The sequence below is a fragment of the Salmo trutta genome, chromosome 22, assembly GCF_901001165.1.
Source record: "Salmo trutta chromosome 22, fSalTru1.1, whole genome shotgun sequence".
In the NCBI taxonomy this organism is placed as follows: domain Eukaryota; kingdom Metazoa; phylum Chordata; class Actinopteri; order Salmoniformes; family Salmonidae; genus Salmo; species Salmo trutta.
Window position 1 is genome coordinate 34,128,770 of NC_042978.1, and position 20,748 is coordinate 34,149,517.

At 43.2% G+C, this 20,748-nt stretch overlaps 1 protein-coding gene across 1 annotated transcript in view; it reads right to left on the reverse strand.

The window, feature by feature from the left end:
* LOC115158616 (desmocollin-2) overlaps positions 1-20,748 on the reverse strand; it is a 41,577-nt gene that overhangs the window by 16,442 nt on the left and 4,387 nt on the right. The window contains exons 3-9 of the mRNA XM_029707780.1: positions 5,281-5,474; positions 4,841-5,005; positions 4,406-4,561; positions 4,101-4,245; positions 3,818-3,972; positions 3,271-3,405; positions 1,891-2,076 (exon numbers count right to left, since the gene is read on the reverse strand). Of these exons, the coding sequence (XP_029563640.1) occupies positions 1,891-2,076; positions 3,271-3,405; positions 3,818-3,972; positions 4,101-4,245; positions 4,406-4,561; positions 4,841-5,005; positions 5,281-5,474 (1,136 nt within the window). The remainder of the gene's footprint in view (positions 1-1,890; positions 2,077-3,270; positions 3,406-3,817; positions 3,973-4,100; positions 4,246-4,405; positions 4,562-4,840; positions 5,006-5,280; positions 5,475-20,748) is intronic.

A 20,748-nucleotide genomic window follows, 5' to 3' on the forward strand; every position in this document is an offset into this window, starting at 1 on the left:
TTCCAGACCTTCTGGGAAAGGTGGAGGCAGCGAATAGAGGATTATGAGTCTCTGAGCCAATGGTGGGATGTGGGGAAAGTCCAAATTCGGCTTTTCTGTCAACAGTACACATCTCTCTCATCCTCAGAGGCTAGGAGAGTTTTGGGGGAACTAGAGCGGTGTATTAGTGAGATGGAGGTACAGATGGTGGGGCAAGGCAATGTAGGCCTCCAGGCTAATTTAGCTGAATTACGCAGGGACCTGGGCAGTTTTTTCCAGGTTAAAGCAAAGGGAGCACTTGTAAGAGCTAGATTCTCCATGCTCAAGGAGATGGATGCTCCCAGCTCCTTCTTCTTTGGTTTGGAAAGACAGAGCAGTGAAGCCAAGGGTATGCATTGTCTACGGCTGTCTGATGGGCGGGTGACCTCTGTGGTGGGTGAGATGCGGGAGCGGACTGTGGAGTTTTATACTGAATTGTATAGGGCAGAAGAGTGTGATCCTGTGTGTGCTCAGGTCTTGTTCACAGGACTCCCTAAACTCTCTCTGGCACAGAGGGATGATTTGGACGTTCCTCTGTTGTCCCATGAACTGGCAGAGGCCGTAACCCAGATGTCCACCGGTCGTGCACCGGGGGTTGATGGACTCCCAGTGGAGTTTTATAAAAAATTCTGGGGAATAGTTGGACGGGACTTCTTTTGCGTGTTGCGTGAATGCGTCGGGGTAGGGGAGTTGCCGATGAGCTGCCGTCGGGCGGCTCTGACTCTCCTGCCCAAAAAAGGGGACTTGTGTGAACTTAAGAACTGGAGGCCTGTGGCATTGCTCTGTGCGGACTACAAGATATTTGCCAAGGTCCTCTCTAACAGACTGAAGTCCCACTTGGACTCGATAGTACATAAGGACCAAACATATTGTGTACCGGGACGCTCAATCACGGACAACTTGTTCTTAATTAGGGACATGTTGGACTTGTCGAGAGGGTCTAATGTGAACTTCGGACTGGTCTCTTTAGATCAAGAGAAGGCTTTTGATAGAGTGGACCATGAGTATCTGTTTAATGTGATGTCTGTGTTTGGGTTTGGGAGGAGTTTTTTGACCTGTGTGAAGCTGTTGTATGCTGGGGCGTCATGCATGGTCAAGGTGGGAGGGGGGCTCAGTAGGCCAGTCTGGGTGAGACGGGGCATTAGACAAGGATGCCCTCTATCTGGGCAGTTATACACACTAGCCATTGAGCCTTTTTTAGGACTGCTACGCAGGAGACTGCAGGGAGTGTGCTGGACAGGCATGGATGTGTTGACAGGAATAGCAGTGTCAGCATATGCAGATGATGTTTCTGTGATGGTCAGGGATGGCCAAGATATGCAGGCACTGGAGACCAGTCTGAAGGTGTACGAGGGAGCTTCTTCAGCTAAGGTAAACTGGGGCAAGAGCAAAGCTCTGTTATAAAATGATAAAAAGTGTGGAGATGTTTCAGGAGATATGGTGTGTTGGGGGGGCTGTCTGTATAGCTGGGGAAGATGTTTTGGATATACGGTTATAGGAGTGGGTATTGTTTTGAGTATTGTGATGTTGGTTTGTATCATGTGGTACATGTATGAATCACAGGATGTATTTTTGGTTTTATTTTTAAGGGGGGGGTTGGGTGGTGAGTTTTAAATGAAATGAGAATGGTTCAATAAAGAAAGACAAAAAGTCAAAGTCTCTCTCTCTCTCTCTCTCTCTCTCTCTCTCTCTCTCAAGTAAAAAGCAAGAGTTGACACACCCAAACGAGATGGACATGTGCTGACTAATGGAATAGTAAAGTTATGAAATCATAGTAGTATACCCATAAAAGTATTTGGAACATATTTCAAGTATGTAACTATCTTTGTTTGTGTCAGTGCTTTCGTCTGTGGTTGTTGCTATCTCTGTCACCTTGATGACATAGAGCAGGCCCTCGTTGGTTTCAGGGTCCGTGTCGATCCGGAAATTCCCATTCTCGTTGCCCTGGGTGATGACAAACCTTGCGTTCCAGTTTGGAGTCTTCTCCTCATCCTTGTCATCCACAGGAATCCTCAGGACCAGCACGTCTACTTGGTTCTCCTTTACAGTGGCCTTGTACTGTCAGGCAGAAACAAACTAAATCATTTTGTAAAATAAGTGGAGCCCTCTTGTTTTTTAAGTCGTTGTTGTTTTTGCCCTTGCCCGGTTATATTTCACCAAATGTTTTATGTATAATGTTTCCTTTTAAGTGTAAATAAATACATTAAATAAATAGCAACTCCTGAGTATATCTGACTATTTAAGTAGAGTGTCAATAATGACCACTTAGCACCTACCGAAAATACCGTGAGGTGATTTGTTGACTGCATTATTAACACCACATACCTGTTTTGTTTAGACACATATTGACTTGAATGGACAGGTACGAAGGGTCAAAGGGGTAAAAGAGGGCAGTAGTCTTTTTAAACCAAGATATCAGACACTTCTGTGAAGGATTGCACAACTCCGTTAACTTTCCCCAAATTCCCAGGTTTATTGCTTACTCCCTTTTGATTCCGGGAATCTTTCATCCAGGATTTCTAGAAAATCTGGTAATTTAGGAAAAATGTCCGGAATTGTACAACCTTACTATGTGTTATTCTCTTTACATTAAAACACATTTTGCAGGTCTGCTTCCAATCAAAATACTGTGTTAACTAATACACTCTAAATGGCCTGTCACGCAGAGATTAGCCAGCAGTGTTATTTTCCGACAGCCAATAAAATGTAAATCATTTCCTTTATAGTGCATGACTTTTGACCAGGGCCCACAGGGCACTATGCAGGGAATAGGGTGCTATTTGGAACACAGCAACAGTGCTGTCTCATGGCAGAAGGGTTGAGAGGTTAGAATAGGACCTCAGGTTAAAGAACTGGTAACCTGTCCAGGCAATCACTCTCTACATCTCTGATGTTACCTGAATATCTCAGCAAGTTTGAGAAAAGTGAAAATCTATTTACCATTTTCAAATGCTGTAGGCTAATGCATTGTGGCGGGGGGTTGGGATAAAGGACAAAAAAAATACATTTCTGGCTGAAGTGATATCAAAATGTAACGTTTTCCACATATTCACTCTATTGCTATTATTTGTGTGCAATATCGTTGAGTTTGCATCAAAGATGAGTGATTTATTGTCTGCATTCCAAATGGCACCCTATTCCCTATATTCCGACGGACTCTGTTCAAAAGTAGTGCACTATATAGGGAATAGGGTGCCATTTGGGATGCAACCATAGTCGTCATCTTAAACACAAGTGGGAGGAGTGACGTACGGTGGTCTCCCTGAAGGTGGGAGGGTTGTCGTTGATGTCCAGTAGCGTAATGGTGGCCGTAGCAGTGTTAAACAGGCCGTTCTTAGCTCCGTCCATGTCCCGGATCTCCACGGTAACAGCATTGACAACCTGCGTCTGGAAAGACCCAAACACACAGAGAGACATTTCTACTACATTTTAGTCATTTAGCAGACGCTCTTATCGAGAGTGCATACATTTTTTCGTACTGGTCTGCCACAACCCTGGCATTGAAAGCTCAATACTCTATCAATTGAGCCACACGAGACCTACAACATTTCCACCACAGAAAACCTCAGTGAAGTATCATCATTCAAGAGTACTCAAGTCTGCTCTGGTTTATACTGCTTTATACCTCAAATTCAGTACACCATTCAGTTAGCTAGAATGTCAGAGACTAACAATCACTTGTTACACAATATCAACATAGCCCAACAATACAATAGGCTAACTATCTTACAGTGATGCTAGTGTATTTAGAGGGAAACAGGTGGGTGTTGAATAAGGAAGGAAGCCCTGCCTATGGTACCTCTCTGTCAAGAGTGCTGGTCTTGGCTGTGATCAGCCCACTGTGAGACCCGATGGTGAAGAACTGACCACCAGTCAGAAGGGTGTATCTGATCTTAGTGTGGGGAGTGTCTGCTTCATCCTTATCAGTGGATTTCACTTCTCCTACCTCAGTACCTGGAGAGAGGGAGGGAGGGAAGAGAGAAAGAAAGAACAATATTGTATTTAAACTATCATACACACACACACACACACACACACACACACACACACACACACACACACACACACACACACACACTCACCAGGTTTGCACTGCTCTAACACAGAGAAGGCGAGTGGTCCAGAGAAGGTCGGTGCGTTGTCATTGATATCTTCCACCAGAACAGTGATGTCCAGAGGCCGATCTGTCTCCTTCCCTGACCGCCTGTCAAACACCTGGGCTGTGAACTACACACCACTCATTAAGAACACACATACTGAACACTTTTGGTCTGAGGTACAGACAGCAGACAGACAAGATGACTCCACTGCTATTATCTTGCCTATAATCATTGTGCATTCATTTTGACCAACTTTATGGCCTGTACTGAAGGCCTGTCACACTTACCACAAACTTGGGGTACTGTTCCCGGTCAACAGGGTAGTGCACACGCACCATGCCTGTGTCACGATCCACAGAGAAAAGCTTCTCCGGGGGCATGGTCACCCCTGAACCACTGATTATATAGTACACTGTGAAATTCACTGATGAATCTGACCCCACCTACAGAGAGGGAGGGGGAGAGGGAGACAGACAGACAAACTTACAGAAATAGCCTAAAATTACACCAGTACAGTTCTAACACACTGACACATAAAACAAGAGCCAAGGAGAGAGGTGAATAATGATAACAAAAGGGGGGAGTTCTAGATTGGAGGAAGGTGATTGAGATGAGGAGGGGGGGATTACAGAAGAGGGATAGGAGAGTAAGACTGATGGAATACATGAGGAAACAAAAGGGAGGATGTGAGGACAGTGATAATGATGAATGCATGTCCTTACCAGTTCTACATCTTTGGGGAAAGGAGGGATGTCCTGCTCTATAATGCTGAACGGGAGAGGACTCCATCTCCTTTTAGAGCGCCTCAGGACCTCAGAAGGACCCCTCTGGACCCCTTTATGCGCAGGCACATTGAAGGGCACCCTCATGGGTACTTGAATATGCTTCTACAAGGACAGTGTCACAGTGATAAGTAAAGATACAAGCAGCCTACTTTCTAAACCTTACTGGAAGAATCACATATCTATTGTAACTCTGTTATTGCTTTTCTGTTGTAGAGGGCCGTTTGAGTAGAAGGGTTGGTGGGGAGAACTGGGTGTGTCTTCTGTTTGTGATTCAATACTGTATGTTGCATGTATGATTCATTGCATGATTCAGTAATGTTACAGTAAAGTAATTCAAAAGTATGTCTCTCTCTCCCTCCCTCCCTGGCATTACTCACCTGTTCAGGGTCTGGGGACAGATGGACCTCCATCCTCCAGTGCCGTCCTCCCCCATCCCTCCCCCTCACCCAGAAGGACCTGCCCTCCGCTGTAACCGTGGTGACGTCCACCGTGACTATGGAGCCGTCGCTGCGCATGGCGAAGTGGGGGTCACTGGAGGTCAGCCACTGTCCCTGTATGTGACACCCTGTCACTGGACAACAGAGAGCACAGACACAGACACACACAGAGAGAACACACACTGTTATGTCGATTGAACCATCATTAAAAGTGAAGACATTTTATCAAATCAATTTTCTAGGTGTAATAATTACGCGATTTAACTAATCATGTAAACTTTAACTAGGAAGTCGGGGCACCACAGATTTTTTTTTATAGAGTTTCTATTTCCCGAATCGACTCTTCAGATATTTTCATATCTTATTGAATACAGTCTTCTATTAATGATTATTAATATTTACCTTCCGTTAGTCTCATTCCAAACATTGTAAAATTCTTGGTTATCTGCACGAACCCTAGCATAAATTATGAATCAGCGATATACAAATTGGTTTAATTATTTATTTACTAAATAACTAATCAAGTCACAGAAATACATGAAAATACACAATTAGTTCATACATGGGGTATTACATGATACAAAAAAAATGTCCCTGGTGGACGAAACCAATAGCTGATAACTACACTCATAGAAATTGCTAATACCTTACATGAACGACCTTTAATTCGAAAGGAAATTGCAATTTACATATTTACGAATGTATGTCTTGTTGTCTCTCTCTATGGTCGCCGGTCCATCTGCTGGAGAGAGTCAACAGAAAGCCTCTGGTTTGTCCACCAGAGATCAAAGTCGTAGGTTGGTAGAATGGATACTACAGAGTATCATTCAGAAATGTTCTTAGAAAAGATGTTTCGGCAGTTGTCGGTATTCTCGTTCTACACTTAAGTAATTTCTAGCTGCAGACTAGTAATTATACGTATAAGATTTGCTCTTATTTTGTAGTGATCAATGGTCTCAGAGTTTAGCCTCTTGACGGTCGCCTAGGATACAGCGATTTTTGAAAGAAATTCATGCCCATTTTAAACGGCCTCCTACTCAAACTCAGAATCTAGGATATGCATATAATTAATACTTGTGGATAGGAAACACCCTAAAGTTTCTAAAACTGTTTGAATGGTGTCTGTGAGTATAACAGAACTCATATGGCAGTCAAAACCCCGAGACAGATCGTAACAGGAAGTGGAATTCTGAATTGCGGACTCAACTTCATCACTTTGCCTATAAATCACACCGTGAGCAATGGTTCATTGAGCACTTCCTATTGCTTCCACTAGATGTCCCCAGTCTTTACAAAGTGATTTGAGCCTTCTACTGTGAAAACTGACAGAATGAGAGTCTGTGGAACGTGGTCACATGAGGAGGGCCATCACCATTATGACGCCGGCGCCCCTGGCTACCCTCCCCTTTCGAAACGTTTTGAAAGACAATGCAATCGTCCCCCTTGAATGTTATTGGAGCTCTGGTTGAAAAAGGCCCTAAAGATTTATGTTATATAACGTTTGAACAAACTTCAATTTAAAAAAATGCATTTTGTTGAGAGAGAAGTCCCGCGGCCGACGGTACTTTGGTGCAGCCTTCAGAACGCGCTAACAACAACAAGCTATTGGGACATAAAGGATTAACTTTTTCGAACGAAAATACATTTGTTGTGGACCTGGGATTCCTGGAAGTGCTTTCTGATAAAGATAATCAAAGGTAAGGGATTATTGACAATAGTATACAAGACTAGATTTGATATGCAATTGTTCCAAGATGGCGCTGACCTGTATTGCTAGCCTATTTTTTCTGAGTATTGCATACCCTTTTATCGCAAAGTGTGATTACCCAGTAAAGTTATTTTTAAATCTTGCATTGCAGGTGCTTTCAAGAGATGCTAATCTATAAATCTTAGAATGACAATATTACATTTTAAAAACATTTTCGAATAGTAATTTAGTAAATTGTAGCGCTGTTTCACCGGACGCATTTGAGGGAAAATAGTTACTCCTCTAACATAATCTAATGTTTTGCTTTTGCTGTAAAGCCTTTTTGAAATCGGACAACGTGGTTCGATTCAGGAGAGGTGTATCTATAAAACGATATAACATAGTCCTATATTTGAAAAAATATATATATTACATTTTGTTATGCTAATGGCGATAGGATTTTTCACTGGATGTCCGTCCCGAGCCCGCCCAGAGGTTAACCATTTCCAGTCGTGTAGCCAATGTTCCATGTGGTATGGTCTTGTCCTTTGGTAGAGTTGTAGTGCCAACTATTTCAACATGTCGCGTCAGCTGCATGTTTTCTAGTCTCATGTAAATTTCGTTAGGTAGTATTGTAGTTCAACCATTTGCAACCTCAGCTTACACTGTGGTTTGCGTGATCTGGTGTGAATTGCGTCACGAGTGGGTTTTATACACTTCAGAGAAAAGGGTGGTCCATGACGCCGACTTAATGTCTATGCTCACGTAGGCTTAACTTTATTTGAAAAACCCATACTCTCATTTAGAAGGTTAGTAGTTTCATGTTTAATCACATACATTAGATGTAAACATGATAGCTGGGAGATGTAGACTTTAAGAGATACAGTTATGTGTGTTTCCTGTCCTTCATGAGATCACCAAATGAAACACACTTGTCATAACTGTCCACGGACCATTCCCACATTCTCAAAAGTAGAAATATTGTTTAATTCTCCCATTTGGGGATTAGGAGTTTGGCCAAGAGAGGTTCTTTGTTCTCTTAGACTCTCTCAATACTGCATGGCAGTTTCTACCAGGTATTTATGACCTGTCGTAAAGTCATACAACTGTGGAGAGAGAGAGAAGAGAGAGAGGACATCGTTAAAACACTGTATATATACATAATATGACATTTGTAATGTCTTTTTTCTTTTGGAACTTCTGTGAGTGTAATGTTCATTGTTCATTTTTATTGCTTATTTCACTTTTGTATATTATCTACTTCTCTTTCTTTGGCAATGTTAACATATGTTTCCCATGCCAATAAAGCCCCTTGAATTGAGAGGAGAGGTCATGAGCAGATGAGCTTCTGCATTTTTCAGCATGTTCTTAAAAGAATATGGATTTAGAGTTAGAAAAAAATATATATTTGTCAGGGACAGAGTGCTAAGAACCTTGGCGTGACCCTGGACAACACCCTGTCGTGACCCTGGACAACACCCTGTCGTTCTCCACTAACATCAAGGCGGTGGCCCGATCCTGTAGGTTCATGCTCTACAACATTCGCAGAGTACGACCCTGCCTCACACAGGAAGCGGCGCAGGTCCTAATCCAGGCACTTGTCATCTCCCGTCTGGATTACTGCAACTCGCTGTTGGCTGGGCACCCTGCCTGTGCCATTAAACCCCTACAACTCATCCAGAACGCCGCAGCCCGTCTGGTGTTCAACCTTCCCAAGTTCTCTCACGTCACCCCGCTCCTCCGCTCTCTCCACTGGCTTCCAGTTGAAGCTCGCATCCTCTACAAGACCATGGTGCTTGCCTACGGAGCTGTGAGGGGAACGGCACCTCCATACCTACAGGCTCTGATCAGGCCCTACACCCAAACAAGGGCTCTGCGTTCATCCACCTCTGGCCTGCTGGCCTCCCTACCTCTGAGGAAGCACAGTTCCCGCTCAGCCCAGTCAAAACTGTTCGCTGCTCTGGCACCCCTATGGTGGAACAAGCTCCCTCACGACGCCAGGACAGCGGAGTCAATCACCACCTTCCGGAGACACCTGAAACCCCACCTCTTTAAGGAATACCTAGGATAGGATAAAGTAATCCTTCTAACCCCCCCCCCCCCCAAAAAAAGATATAGATGTGCTATTGTAAAGTGGTTGTTCCACTGGATATCATAAGGTGAATGCACCAATTTGTAAGTCGCTCTGGATAAGAGCGTCTGCTAAATGACTTAAATGTAAATGTAATGTAAATGGATGCTACCCTCTACAACATAACCTTCACTCCAAATCAAAACCTACAACCTGATTTTGGACGGAATTACGGAATCACCTGGAAGGTTTACAACTACCAAAGATTATTATTCCAAAGCTATACAGCAAATGCTCTGGATAACAACAGACACCTGAAAACACCATCCAACCTGGAACTGAGTGAATAATGTTTAGTCTGAAGCTATATTTTATTTCTAAAAGCCTTACTTTATAAGGACTGAATGCTAAATTAAGGCTGCTAAGCTTGATACAACTTAAATTAGCACTGCCGTGTCAAGTGAGAGGTGTCAAAGCCCTTTCGCCCAACAATGGCAGGAGAGTCGCATAGTCTACTCCAACCAAATGGAGAGGCCTTAGGTAATTAAAATACAGTACCCTGTGTATGTGTCACGATCGCTGTCTTCAAACTCCCTATCGTAAATAAACCAAGGCGCAACGTGCATGGAATTCCACATCCTTTAATCGAAGTGAAACAATACAGAAAGGAAACGGAACATGACGTTCTGGGCTGCTCGCAGGCAGCTACACAAAAAAAGATCCCACAATCACAGGTGGAAAAAGGGCTGCCTAAGTATGATCTCCAATCAGAGAAGACGATAGCCTCTGATTGGGGACCATACCCGGCCAAACAAAGAAATAAGAAAACTAGATTGCCCACCCAAATCACACCCTGACCTGACCAAATAGAGAAATAGAAAGGCTCTCTATGGTCAGGATGTGACAGTATGTAAAGAATGATAAGACACAAAAAGAGCACAAAATTAAGCTCCTTATGGAAAATCAAGAGACACTTTTTGCTGACTATTATAAAAATGGGAACATCAACAACCTCATCTTCCACACAGACCATCCCCTGGCATTAGCACACTACCCCTCAGTTAAGAGGGGGGGTGTTACCGAGGGGTGGAAACTCAGGATACTAGACAATGAGGACTCTGAGTCAGCTAATAATAATCTCTGTAAGTCTGGAAGAGTAGAGGTAAAGGGTCACCCCAAACAGGTTGAGCTGGACTTTCACCTAATAAAATAATTAGCTCAGCAGGAGAAGCTTTCCCTTGAGAAAGATACCCCCACCCCGAGCGGGTCAGACCTCTTCATTATATAACACCACAGACGAGCAACCCCACATGGAAAGTCAACCTCCCAGCACAGAGCACTACTCCCTCATTGAAATGAAGGATAAATTCACCTAGGTGGAGGTAAGGCAGGTGGAGCTGGAATAGCAGGTGATTACACTCCAGTCAGCACAAACCCAGACAACAGTCCAGCACAACAACGCCCCCTTAACCAGACCCGGAGAGCTGTAGGTGGAGAGAGACATATCTGCACTCTGGACTGTGGTGAGACAACTTCAACAGGAGAAAAAGCAGGAGCAGGAGAAGAACAGAGCACCAGAGGAGAGGATCAGACTGCTGGAGGAGAGGTTGAGGGGGATGGCTTGTGACAGAACAACCCACTAGAGAGGTGGCCACCCCCCGCAGAGAAGCCAGCAGAACAGCCTACCTCAGCTCCCGGCAAAAGTCTTGACACCACAGCAGAACAGTCCACCCCAGACCACGTCTACATCACAGCGGGACAGACAAATGAAGAACCCCAAGCCCAGGGGATCTCACCCCCTCTGAGCAACCCCCCTGTCAGCCACCCTGATAACCCTCCTGACAACCCCCCCACACATTTTACATTTACATTTTAGTCATTTAGCAGACGCTCTTATCCAGAGCGACTTACAGTAGTGAATACATACATTTCATTAAAAAAAAATGTATTTCTTTTTTTTTGTAGTCGCCCCCTGTGGGAATCGAACCCACAAACCTGGCGTTGCACACACCATGCTGGCGTTGCAAACACCATGCAAACACCATGCTCTACCAACTGAGCCACACCCACTGAGGACATACACAAGACACAGATTGTACTCCTTATGGACTCAAAAGATAAAACACTTTTTCCCAAACACAGTGTGTCTAAACTCTGGTGTACAAACACCCAGCGCACCCTAAATCGTCTGTCTGAGGGCCAACTAGGTTCACCTAGCCACATAATAATACACACAGGCACAAACGACCTGAGAACACAGCAGGAAAGGGTGGCCACAGCACTCAAGGGAGTGATTGAAAAAGCTTCTTCTACTTTCCCCAATGCACAAGTGGTTATATCCACCCTGATACCATGAAAAGACTTCCATACAGCGGGTAAACGCAAGTATTTCCCATGACTGTGCCTCAAAACCAAATGTTTACCTGGCCCACCACTCCTCCCTGGACTTGAACAGCCTTTATGACCAGGTCCACCAATACAAGGCAGCAGTGCCCACCTTCGCCCGGACACTAAAGGACATCGCTCTCAAACACAGCCCCAAAACTTCACACAGGAGCAACAGATCAATAGACACACCGCTCAGACCAGCGAGACACCCTCCCAGACCTGCGGGACCCCACCCCCCAGACCTACACATAGAGGACTCACGCCGAGAGGACCTATATCCAGACAACACCACCACCAACCACATCCACACTAATTAACACCCCCCCCCCCCCAAGTCAACCATACCCACACCCCATTTAGGCCCCCTCAGATCAGACCTATGCCCCTCCTGCCCACCCCATGCACCCCACCCCCACAAAGAGGGCCTCAACGTGGAAGGCACACATACGCCCAGGCCGTGAGCAGGAAAACAGGCCCAACCCCCACTCTTACACTAACCCAGTCCTTCTCAACTAGTGGGGGGGGCTCGGAGCGATGCCAGGGGGGGCGCATGTGACCCCAGGGAACATGCTTTTTTTTGCAGCAGGGAGTAGGGTTTTTTGCACCGAACAAGAGCACACAGCACAGAGCAGGAGATATGAAGTGCAGATAACAAACCCTTAAGAGACACCATGGAAAAATATTTAACAGGGATGAAAAGGCGGAGAGAGACGGAGATAATGAGACAAACGTAAGTCTCCCGAAAGCTAAGGCGAGGAAATATGGCGAAGCGTATGTAGCGCTTGGCTTTACTGTGACTACGGTGGGAGACGAGGAAAGACCGGTATGTTTACTGTGTCAAAAAATGTTGGCAGCGGACAGCATGAAGCCAAATAAATTAAGGCGTCACTTAAAGACATTACACCCCAATCACGCTGATAAGCCGCTTGAGTTTTTTCAGCAAAAACGTGCCGAATATTGCCAACAATCGTCCCGCTTTGTGAATGCTACTTCAGTAAACCAGCGAGCACTGTTAGCATCATATAAGGTGGCGTACCAAATTGCTCAGTGCAAAAAAAAACACTCCATAGCAGAGGAGCTGATAATGCCTGCAGCATTAGACATGGTCTCTGTCATGCTGGATGACGCAAGTGCTGCAAAAATAAAAACTATCCCTCTGTCCAATGACACTGTCGCCAGACGTATAAATGACATTGCTAACGATCTTAAAGAACAGCTGGTAGATAAACTCAAAGACAAACTCAAAGACAGTTGCTTCGATGAAGCAACTGACAGCAACAAAGACTGTTTGTTTATCGCTTATGTACGTTTTGACATGACAAACTCCCTGTGTGAGGATCTACTTTTTTGTAAATATGTCAGAGACAGAGCCACAGCTGAAGAGCTATTCAAAATGCTGGACTGCTTCCTGACTGAGAATGGGCTAAAGTGGGAGAACTGCATCGGTGTTTGCAGTGATGGTGCACAGACCATGGCAGGGATGAGAAACGGACTTTGGGCACTCATCAAGAAGGCCTCACCTAATGCTGAGTGGACACACTGTGTTATACACAGAGAAGCACTGGCATCAAGGCACCTTTCCTCTGAATTAAGTGAGGTTATGACTGACATTGTAGGTGTAGTCAATTTTATAAAGACCAGACCACTAAAAACAAGAGTCTTCTCTGCTATCTGTGAGGAGATGGGAGCTGAACATCAAGCTGTGCTGTTTCACAGTGAAGCAAGGTGGCTGTCACGAAGAAAAATCTTGTCCCGAGTTTTTGAGCTCAGAGAGCAGATAAGAATGTTTTCGGAGCAGGAGCACAAGTATGACCTCGCAGAAAAATTTAGCGATGAGAACTTCCTGGCAAAACTGGCCTACCTGAGTGACATTTTTGGAAAGCTAAATGAACTAAATCTACAGCTTCAAGGGAAAGCTAAACACCTCCCTCAGGTCACAGACAAGATCAGCTCTTTCACTCGAAAGCTTGCAATGTGGGGCAGTCGACTTGATGAAGGAAATACTGATTCATTCGAGAACCTGCATGAATTTGTTGACACTACTGACTATGATGCCACCTCAGTGATTACATATATTAAGGAGCATATTGTATCACTGATGGAATTCTTTAAAAAGTACTTCCCTGAAAACAGTTCCCAATATGACTGGGTGAGAGATCCTTTCAATGCACCAGCTCCAACTGGTTTCAGCTCTGCAGAGGAGGACCAGTTCATTGATATGAAGTCTGATTCCACATTGAGACTGAGGTTCACATCACAGACACTGAGTGAATTCTGGCTGAGTGAAAGAGGCAGTATCCACTCTTAGGGCAGAGGGCCATGGGCATTCTTCTTCCTTTTGCAATATCTTATCTTTGTGAGACTGGCTTCTCTGCTGTTGCTGTACTGAAGACCAAGTACAGGTCCCAGCTAAACATTGAGCAGGAGCTGAGAGTTGCAGTATCATGCTTCAAACCCCGCTTCGAAAAGCTGTGCTCTGCAAAACGTGCTCATTGAAGCCATTAATCCTGACTTCCTCATTTTGATTAAAACCTGTTGGGGCTAGGGGGCAGTATTTGCACGGCCGGATAAAAAACGTACCCGATTTAAACTGGTTGAATGGTGTCTGTGAGTATAACAGAACTCCTATGGCAGGCCAAAACCTGAGAAGATTCCATACAGGAAGTGCCCTGTCTGACAATTTGTTCTCCTTCTGTGGCATCTCTATCGAAAATACAGCATCTCTGATGTAATGTGACATTTTCTAAGACTTCCATTGGCTCTCAGAAGGCGCCAGAAAGTGGAATGACGTCTCTCCTGTCTCTGGGCGAAAAACAGCAGGAGATTTTGTGAGGGGTCAGGCTGAGAACAGTGACACTGGAGATGCTCGTTCATGCGAATTCTCCATTTTTTTCTTTCAGCCTTTGAATGAATACAACGTCGCCCGGTTGGAATATTATCGCTATTTTACGAGAAAAATAGCATAAAAATTTATTTTAAAACAGCGTGTCATGCTTCGAAGTACAGTAATTGAAATGTTTTGTCACGAAATGCGCTCGCGCGTTACCCTTCAGATACTGACCTGAACGCACGAACAAAACGGAGCTATTTGAATATAACTATGGATTATTTGGAACCAAAAAAACATTTGTTGTTGAAGTAGAAGTCCTAGGAGTGCATTCTGACGAAGAACAGCAAAGGTAATCCAATTGTTCTTATAGTAAATCTGAGTTTGGTGAGGGCCAAACTTGGTGGGTGTCAAATTAGCTAGCCATGATGGCCGGGCTATGTACTCAGAATATTGCAAAATGTGCTTTCGCCGAAAATCTATTTTAAAATCTGACACCACGATTGCATAAAGGAGTTCTGTATCTATTATTCTTAATATAATTGTTATGTATTTTGTGAACGTTAATCGTGAGTAATTTAATAAATTCACCGGAAGTTTGCGGTGGGTATGCTAGTTCTGAACATCACATGCTAATGTAAAAAGCTGTTTTTTGATATAAATATGAACTTGATTGAACAAAACATGCATGTATTGTATAACATTATGTCCTAGGAGTGTCATCTGATGCAAACGTCCCACCTTGCCCAGGGAGGTTAAAAAAAAAAAAATCTGCACAAATTGTTTTATTCATTTTAGTTTTATAGGTCAAAGTGTTTCATATATTGTGCTCCTGAGTTAATGTTGCTGATCAATTTGAATTGATTATTATTTATTGATTATATTTCATTTTATTTTTCAGTATCAAATGGTCAAAAAATGTTTACAGTTTAAATAAGGGTTGAATTTTTTATTTTTATTTTTCTGGTAAATTGATGCTCTTTAAGTCTTTTCTGTTACAGACTAAAAAACAATGTTAATAAAGTTATTCTTTGTTGTAAGTTGATCTATATTTCTTTCTTTTTTCTTTTTTGTTTTCTTTAATGTTAATAAGGATACAATGTTATGCAGAGGTGTACTTATAACAATTTTATAGACAAATGATACTATTTACAGTCGCGGCGGAGAGTTGGGGGCGCTAAATGTATACTTCTTCCTAGTAAACATTGACAGAAATGTTTACTAGTAACAGAAAGTAATTGAGAAGCACTGCACTAACCCAAGCCAATGGCATGTACCAGATGCTCAGCAGGATCCCCTCACACTTACTGGCCTGAGGCCAAACCACACGACCAACAACATTGGAAACGTTATGCAACACAAAGCCTTCACTATCTCATCCTGGAATATTCAAAGCCTGAGGTCATCTGCCTTTGGCGAAAAGAGCAGGAACCTGGACTTCATCAAAGAAATACAGACATTGTCATCCTACAGAAAACATGGTAGAGGAGACGGACCCACTGGTTGCCCTCTAGGTTACAGAGAGCTGGTAGTCCCATCCACCAAACTACCAGGTGTAAAACAGGGAAGGGACTCAGGAGATATGCTAATTTCGTATAGAGCAGACTTAACTCACTCCATTAAATTAATCAAAACAGGAACATTTTACATTTGGCTAGAAATTCAAAAGGAAATTAATCTTAACAGAGAAAAATGTCCTCCTATGTACTACCTATGTCCCCCCACTAGAATCCCCATACTTTAATGAAGACAGCTTCTCTATCCTGGAGGGGGAAAATCAATAATTTCCAGGTCCAGGGACATGCACTAGTCTGTGGCGACCTAAATGCCAGAACCGGACAAGAACCTGACACCCTCAGCACACAGGGGGACAAACACCTGCCAGGAGGTGACAGCATTCCCTCCCCCATATGCCCCCTAGACACAACTATGACAACATAACCAACAAAAACAGGGCACAACTCCTGCAGCTCTGTCGCACGCTGGGTATGTATGTAGTCAATGGTAGGCGTCGAGGGGACTCCTATGGTAGGTACACCTGTAGCTCATCTCTTGGCAGTAGTACTGTAGACTACTTTATCACTGACCTCAACCTAGAGTCTCTCAGAGCGTTCATAGTCAGCCCACTGACACCCCTATCAGACCACAGCCAATCACAGTCTACTTCAACAGAGCAATACTCAATCTTGAGGCATCAAAGCCAAAGCAACTGAGTAATATTAAGAAATGCTATAGATGGAAGGAATGTAGTTTGGAAACCTAACAAAAAACAATTAGGCAACAACAAATTAAATCCCTTTTAGACAACTTCCTGGACAAAACGGTCTACTGTAATAGTGAAGGTGTAAACTTGGCAGTAGAAACTTTTAACAGTATATTTGACCTTCCCTATCAATCTAAAAATCTAAAATAGAAAAACGAAGAAAATGAACAACAATGACAAATGGTTTGATGAAGAATGCAAAAATCTAAGAAAGAAATTAAAAAACCTGTCCAACCAAAAACATACAGAACCGGAAAACCTGAGTCTACGCCTTCACTCTGGTGAACCACTAAAACAATACAGAAATGCACTACAGAAAAAGAAGAAACAGCACGTCAAAAATCAGCTCAAAGTAATTGAAGAATCCATAGACTCTAACCACTTCTGGGAAAATTGGAAAACACTAAACAAACAACACAAAGAATTATCTATCCAAAATGGAGATGTATGGGTAAACCACTTCTCCAATCTTTTTGGCTCTATAAGAAAGAACAAATAGCAAAAACATTTCATAATCAAATACAAATCTTAGAATCAACTATTAAAGACTACCAGAACCCACTTGATTCTCCAATTACCTTGAATGAACTCTCCAACCCAAAAAGGCATGTGTTGTTATAGGTATCATCAATGAAATGATAAATTATACCATCAACAAATTCCAATTGGCTATACTAAAACTCTTTAACATTATCCTTAGCTCTGGCATCTTCCCCAAAATTTGGAACCATGGACTGATCACCCAAATCCACAAAGGTGGAGACAAATTTGACCCCAATATTGACCGTGGGATATGCAGACTCATACATTTCCTCAGTGAAAACAATGTACTGAACAAATGTCAACTTGGCTTTTTACAAATTATCGTACGACAGACCACGTATTCACCCTGCACACCCTAACTGACAAAAAAAACAAAAAAACAAAAAAACAAAGGCAAAGTCTTCTCATGCTTTGTTGATTTCAAAAAAGCCTTTGACTCAATTTGGCATGAGGGTCTACTATACAAATTGATGGAAAGTGGTGTTGGTGGAAAAAACATACGACATTATAAAATCCATGCACACAAACAAGTGTGCGGTTAAAATAGGCAAAGAAACACACACAATTCTTCCCACAGGGCCGTGGGGTGAGACAGGGATGCAGCTTAAGCCCCACCCTCTTCAACATATATATCAAAGAATTGGCGAGGGCACTTGAACAACCTGCAGCCTCACCTTACAAGAATCTGAAGTCAAATGTCTACTGTTTGCTGATGATCTGGTGCTTCTGTCACCAACCAAGGAGGGCCTACAGCAGCACCTAGAATTTCTGCACAGATTCTGTCAGACCTGGGCCCTGACAGTAAATCTCAGTAAGACAAAAATAATGGTGTTCCAAAAAAGGTCCAGTCGCCAGGACCACAAATACAAATTCCATCTAGACACCGTTGCCCTAGAGCTCACAAAAAACGATACATACCTTGGCCTAAACATCAGCGCCACAGGTAACTTCCACAAAGCTGTTACTGATCTGAGAGACAAGGCAAGAAGGGCATTCTATGCCATCAAAAGGAACATCAAATTCGACAAACCAATTAGGATCTGGCTAAGAAATACTTGAATCAGCTATAGAACCCATTGCCCTTTGTGGTTGTGAGGTCTGGGGTCCGCTCACCAACCAAGAATTCACTAAAATGGGACAAACACCAAATTGAGACTCTGCATGCAGAATTCTGCAAAAATATCCTCAGTGTACAATGTAAAACACCAAATAATGCATGCAGAGCAGGATTAGGCTGATATCTGTTAATGATCAAAATCCAGAAAAGAGCCGTTAAATTTTACAACCACCTAAAAACGAAGCAATTCCAAAACCTTCCATAACAAAGCCATCACCTACAGAGAGATGAACCTGGAGAAGAGTCCCCTAAGCAAGCTGGTCCTGGGGCTCGGTTCACAAACAGACTCCACAGAGCCTCAGGACAGCAACACAATTAGATCCAACCAAATCAGGAGAAAACAAAAAAAATCATTCTTTCCAATGTGTCAAGTAATTAACAAAAAAAACAGAGCAAACTATAATGCTATTTGGCCCTAAACAGAGAGTACACAGTGGCAGAATACCTGACCACTGTAACTGACCCAAATTTAAGGAAAGCTTTGACTATGTACAGACTCGGTGAGCATAGCCTTGCCATTGAGAAAGGCAGCCGTAGGCAGACCTGGCTCTCAAGAGAAGACAGGCTATGTGCACACTGCCCACAAAATGAGGTGGAAACTGAGCTGCACTTCCTAACCTCCTGCCAAATGAATGACCATATTAGAGACACATATTTCCCTCAGATTACACAGATCCACAAAGAATTTGAAAACAAACCCGATTTTGATAAACTCCCATATCTATTGGGTGAAATACCACAGTGTACAATCACAGCAGCAAGATGTGTGACCTGTTGCCACAAGAAAAGGGCCACCAGTGAAGAACAAACACCATTGTAAATACAAGCCATATATGTTTATTTATTTTCCCTTTTGTACTTTAACCATTTGCACATTGTTACAACACTGTATATATATATATATATACAAATAAATAAAATGACATTTGTAATGTCTTTATTCTTGTGAAACTTCTATGAGTGTCATGATTACTGTTCATTTTTATTATTTATTTCACTTTTATATATGATCTACTTCACTTGCTTTGGAAATGTTAACATATGTTTCCCATGCAAATAAAGCCCCTTGAATTGAATTGAGAGAGAGAGGGGGGCGCTATGATACTCCCCCCAGGGCACATCATGACAGTTACTACACTGGGCAACACACACACACAACAGTCAGAACAAAACACAGAACTTTGGACAGAACACTCAAGCTCATATTCACAAATAGTTTCAGAGTAGAAGTGCTGATCCAGGATCAGGTCTTCTCTATCCATATAAACTTATTCAGTATGATCTAAAAGGGAAATCTGATCCTATATCCTACTCTGAAACTCTTTGTGAATATGGGCCACGGTAACTACAGGCAGTGAGGTAGACATAACTCACACACACATAAAACACTGTCACTAACTAAACTCAGCAAAAAAAAGAAACGTTCCTTTTTCAGGACCCTGTCTTTCAAAGATAATTCGTAAAAATCCAAATAACTTCACAGATCTTCATTGTAAAGGGTTTAAACACTGTTTCCCATGCTTGTTCAATGAACCATAAACAATTAATGAACATGCACCTGTGGAACGGTCGTTAAGACACTAACAGCTTACAGACGGTAGGCAATTAAGGTCACAGTTATGAAAACTTTGGACACTAAAGAGGCCTTTCTACTGACTCTGAAAAACACCAAAAGAAAGATGCCCAGGGTCCTTGCTCATCTGCGTGAACGTGCCTTAGGCATGCTGCAAGGAGGCATGAGGACTGCAGATGTGGCCAGGGCAATAAATTGCAATGTCCGTACTGTGAGACGCCTAAGACAGCGCTACAGGGAGACAGGACGGACAACTGATAGTCCTCGCAGTGGCAGACCTCGTGTAACAACACCTGCACTGGATCGGTACATCTGAACATCACACTTGCAGAACAGGTACAGGATGGCAACAACAACTGCCTGAGTTACACAAAGGAAGGCACAATCCCTCCTTCAGTGCTCAGACTGTCCGCAATAGGTTGAGAGAGGGGTGGCAGGTAGCCCAGTGGTTAGAGCGTTGGACTAATAACCAAAAGGTTGCAAGCTTTAATCCCCAAGCCGACAAGGTAAAAATCTGTCATTCTGCCCCTGAACCAGGCAGTTAACCCACTGTTCCTAGGCTGTCATTGAAAGTAAGAATTTGTTCTTAACTGACTTGCCTAGTTAAATAAAAAAATTAAATAAGAGACCAGGCAACAATGCCCCCTATGGGCACAAACCCATCGTCGCTGGACCAGACAGGACTGGCAAAAAGTGCTCTTCACTGACGAGTTGTGGTTTTGTCTCACCAGGGGGGATGGTCAGATTCGCATTTATCATCAAAGGAATGAGCATTACACCGAGGGCCTGTACTCTGGAGCGGGATCGATTTGGAGGTGGAGTGTCCGTCCGTCATGGTACGTCATCATCAGACTGAGCTTGTTGTCAGATACTGACTGTTCTTTTGATTCCCCCCCCCCCTTTGTTCAGAGACACATTATTCCATTTCTGTTAGTCACA